At 39.3% G+C, this 5,000-nt stretch overlaps 1 protein-coding gene across 7 annotated transcripts in view; it reads right to left on the bottom strand.

Annotated features, from left to right (window-relative positions):
* LOC125025030 (myocardin-related transcription factor B-like) overlaps positions 1-5,000 on the bottom strand; it is a 50,822-nt gene that overhangs the window by 1,010 nt on the left and 44,812 nt on the right. For all 7 annotated transcript variants that reach the window (XM_047612886.1, XM_047612880.1, XM_047612883.1 and 4 more), the window contains 3 exons: positions 4,672-4,843; positions 4,268-4,364; positions 1-4,091 (listed from right to left, as the gene is read on the bottom strand). The exon at positions 1-4,091 is cut by the window's left edge and continues 1,010 nt beyond it. In XM_047612886.1, the coding sequence (XP_047468842.1) occupies positions 3,088-4,091; positions 4,268-4,364; positions 4,672-4,843 (1,273 nt within the window). In that variant the 3' untranslated portion in view covers positions 1-3,087. The remainder of the gene's footprint in view (positions 4,092-4,267; positions 4,365-4,671; positions 4,844-5,000) is intronic.

Here is a 5,000-nt window from a genome sequence, read left to right on the forward strand (position 1 = left end):
ACAGCAGACTTCACTAACAAGTTTACAATCTATTTAATGCTGCAGCCATGACTTCCGGTGGATTTGTGGAATGTTGGTAACTGGTGATGGCTATTGGTTTGGCACACTAGCAAGGCCCTGCCGTAGCATCAAATGTTTAACATTGAGCACAGAGGTAAATATTATAATTGGTACCACAACTCTGGAGTCATATATGTTAAACCAACAAATTGCAATAAAGCTCAACTCTATCTGTTAATTTTGGCCTTGAGAACTGGTGGTAAAGCATTACATATTTACTTTTCCATACATGGCAAGCAATCTGATGCAAACTTTAATGCAACTGAAAATGCCCAAGAATTTGCTACAAAGGAATCTGAACAAGAGCCAACAAAGACAGGATATGGGATGGGCTTGCATGTGTATTCATTAAACAATTTAATTCCTTGAGGTGCAAAGTAAAAGAGAGACTAGAAGAGAAAAGAAGAGACAAGATGATGGAAAAAAATAGGTGCAAGTGTGAGAGAAAATACTGTACTTTGAATGTTAACAGATAAAAACAGATAGAATTGTTTTAATATGATTATTATTATTAATTTTTTTTTTTTTTTTTTTTTTGCATTACCCAAATTTACAATACTGATACCAGCTTGTAAAAGCTTGATTATTCCTGGCCTGTCTATCTCATTGTGCAGACTGACATTCTTTCTTTTTTCTTTTTCTTTTTTGTGCAAGCTCTGGTTAGCCTTAATTAATAGACGAAGTTAATGGCTATCTGTCTGAGCAAATTGGCACATGTTTACCAGCAAGGCTTCCTATCCTCATTTGAATCATTCAAAGAATAACCATCTGGGATGAAGAAGAGTGGGGGGAAGAGGATGAAAGGATGAAAAATAGAGAGAGCTGTTGATAAATGTACATGTTCGTGTGAAGTTAGCTTAGGCTATGAAGAAGCATCACCCTATACAGTTAATGCATGAAGGCATACCTATGAATCATAATGGCTCAGTTTTCTATGATAACAGTAATATGCAACCAAGGTCTATGTCATTTTGGTACCCTCAAGAGTTTGTGGGATTACAATTCCACTTGTATATGTTGGGAGAGCAGCCACATGACCACAGAGACTCGAGCACACAACATTAGTGACCGAGGTATACCAGATGCCATTATGACTAAGACACAAGACTCAGAATACTGCTGAGACTTCTGCATTCAGATGGCTATACCTGGCAACACTGACAGATATGGATGCCTTTTGCTGTTCAGACCCAATTCTCACTGCAAAAGTTTGAACATGTGCATGAACATATTGCATACAAGACCGAACATGATGCCTTCATTCAGTACAATACAATACACTGCATAGGCTCATGATCACCAAGAAAAAATAAAACAATAAAATAAATTCTTGGGAGCACGGTCAGCCTACATAAACTGTACAATGTTTAAGTTTGACGTCTCCACATAGGGGTAACATATGGACGTCTGAGTCAGTCTGAGTATCTTTCCCTTTGTTACAAATGTAAGTGTTGATTACTTTGAGCTATAGGTCGATACAGCAAGCTTTGGACACCATCAGCTGTGGGCATTAAAAGCTAGGATTACCTGCAGAGATTTGTATCATCATGTTCCAAGATTACAATGACTGGCTTCGGTAACTTAATGAGCCATGGACATGAGCGTCGACAGAGAGAGAGTTTGACATACCAAAGTTTAAAGCTTGCAATAACTCCATGGACCTGTCACAGTTCACTCTGCAGCTATAATTAAGCTCATTCTTAATGACCCATTCATGAACTGGTGCAAGCTAAAACATCTTCAGTAAGTGTTACAAATGCTGGTTTTGTACACATGCCAGGGGCATAAGCACTAGTTATAGAAACCATGGGTATGATCAGAAGTTATGACCTGATACAGTGAACAGGCTTTAGACACCATGAGAGGGAAAGGTAATGGCAATTTGATACCTCTGGTCAGGGTCATCATTCTTTGTCTGGACTTCATGAATGTGGGTTTGAAGAACTGGTTTTGAACTTTGTAAACCCAAGTTGCGCCTATAGATTTTCAAAAACTCCACTAGACAGGTTTCTAATGAGTGGGTTTTCAAACTACTACAAGCCCGGAATACGTTTTAATGGTGTTGGACACCACATGCCAGGCGGAGATTTGCACACCATGAGCTAGGGTGATAGCGCCCGGCTGGGGTCTCTCAGAATCGAAGACACAGCCATGGGCCGAGGGTCATCATGGAATGGTTAGACTGTGTGCCTGCCTTCAGTGGGCTAGACATGACTGGCTGTTCCTGACATACATAATAATCACAGCATAGGTGAAAGAGCCTTCACTCTTGTCACAAAAATTACCTAGGCATAACATATGTACAGAGCAATAAAGTCAAAACAGATTCAACTTCATGAATTCAGAGCTCCACTTCAATAAGGCAAGTACACAGCAAAAATTTATGGAAGGGGTAGATTTGTTCCCAAAACTTATCATACACTTATTACAGTACATAGTGATACACCTGACCAATTTGCAGGATTAACTGACAAGTAGCATATATCTTGGAGAAAACTCAAACAAGTGGAAATAGTCAAAACAGCACCATTTTACATGAAGGAACTATTTACAGATACATCATATATATACTTGACACAGAAATTTCTAGAGATTTATGATTAAAGTTTTTAAAACTTCTAATAATGATTGTGAGCATGATCTATATGACAGGTAGTCAAAATGGAATAACAGGGAATTGTGTGGAGTTGGCTGAACACAACCTAAAATATGAACTAAATATTCAATGGTCCTTTGTTAGAGTACTGTAAGGCACTCATTTGTCATCACAGACATTAACACTTATATCAGTAGCCACATTGGGGTACTGCCAGTCACTCAAGATGCAGTAGCACTTCAGCTATTAAATATGCTAGTCAGTCAAGGCTGAAATCTACTGCAGTCAATGGTCCCTTGACTTTCAGTCTTTGTCAGTCAATGGTCCCACACTTGGACATACATTGACCAGACATTGAACATAGTGAACTGGCTTTGATCAGTACATGGTACACGAAGGATGACCAACTATGTGATCAGCACACTAAACTCTCATGCAGTAAAATCGATGCGGTCCCATGATAGGCCTGATGTCACATCATGAGCCTTGAGGTCCATCTCCTCTAGGTTAAAGAGGTCTAAATGGTCCTGGTTATTAGAGAGCAGTGGATCACTTTGATTAACACTAATACCACTTCTCCCACCACTACTACTTGTGCTACTAGTGCTGCAACTACTGTGGTTACCTCCTCTGTTGCTACAACTGCTGTTGCTACCACTGCTGTAATTACTCCCAATGCCACTGTCACTGCTATTTCCTGATGTCGAAATCAACTGTGAGGGTGGCCAGGGTGCTGTGAATGTGGAAGACCCAGACGTCAACACTGGACCATTTGGAGTGGGCACCAAGGAGTCGAGCCAAGAGGCTACGTCAACATCATCGTTCACCTCCATCTTAACGTCCATTGTTGGGCCTACGGTAATGAAGGGCTCCTCTGGTCTGTGGGAGATGAGTAGATCCTGTGGAATATTGTTGTGATCTAGTGTGTGCTCCAAGGTGCCAAGCTCCATGCCTTCTAGCACGGGTAAGTCCAGATCCAAAGGAAGTTCCAAGCCAGGCTGATTTGGGCCCTCCATCACAAGGTCAGCAAAGAGGGAGTGAGAGTTGAGGCCACTAGTTACTATAGGAGATGTGCAGGAGCTTGGCATCCCTGGCACTTGTTGCTGTGCTATTGAGCTTGCAACCGTGGCACTAGTGATGCGTTGACTAGAATGATGCGGTGGTGGAGGTGGGGGTGGTGGTGGAGGTGGAACGGTGGTCTCTTGAGTCGATGGGACTGCAGAGGTCGTCGTATACACAACGGGGAGTGCAGTAGATGAGGTCGTAAATACAAGTGGCAGTGATGCTGAACTGCTGCTGAAGATAACTGGCACAGCAGGAGATGTGGTGTAAATAGTAGGAGAGTCACCTGAAGAACTGGTAAATGTTGGCCCAGTTCGGCTACACTTCATTTGGGTCGGGGTGTGAGGATCTTGTGCTGCACTTGGAGGCAACTCTGTAACAATAAATATATTTTGTTTATCTTGTTTACAGGAAATCCATAATTATGAAATGCTGACATTAGCAAACAAATTCTGAAGGGCATAAGAGAATCAAAGATATATTAATCATCTTAATTATTCATAATGTACATTTAAGATTTTAATCACGGAAATATGAAAAGCTATCTACCTCCATTTTTGATGAGAATTTCTAATACATCGTCCACAGCCTGGCTTTTAACAGATGGTTTTCTGTTCTGTCCAGTCACTGTGGCCTTATTTGATATCTGAAAACAAAGACCCATTAGTATCTTTTTTTTTTATCTTAGAAAAGTAAATGTATCCAGAATCTGATAATTTACCAAATCAACTTATACATCTATCAAAGATTAGTTTATCAATCAGACTTACAAGACATGCAGACAAAGCATACTTATGAGATGCACAGATACCAGTATTCATCATAGGAAAAAAAAAAAAAAATCAACTACATGCAAGTGGATATGGAAAACAATAAACTGCACTGACAAAAATTCAGAAGATATAAGAGTTAAAAAGCTAACTCCATCTTCAGCTTTCCTGCTTCCTACTTACTAATGTTCCTTTTAACTGCTTGGTCGCTTCATCATAGTTAGGAGGGGGTTTCAGGACAAACTGTGATTCTGTAGTAGTTCTATTTAAATTGTTGTTATTATTATTATTATTGGCAGTATTTTCACTAGTACTGGTGATAATGATTCCCGATACATTTGGTAGAGACGCAGTTCTGCAAAGAAAGAAAATAATATATTAATCTATCACTTTTAATGTATTCATTAAAGATTTCTATATATGTATATATATATATATATATATATATATATATATATATATATATGTATATAAATATGTGTGTATATGTGTGTATATGTGTGTATGTATAT

The sequence above is a fragment of the Penaeus chinensis genome, chromosome 4 (genome assembly GCF_019202785.1).
Source record: "Penaeus chinensis breed Huanghai No. 1 chromosome 4, ASM1920278v2, whole genome shotgun sequence".
NCBI classification, from domain to species: domain Eukaryota; kingdom Metazoa; phylum Arthropoda; class Malacostraca; order Decapoda; family Penaeidae; genus Penaeus; species Penaeus chinensis.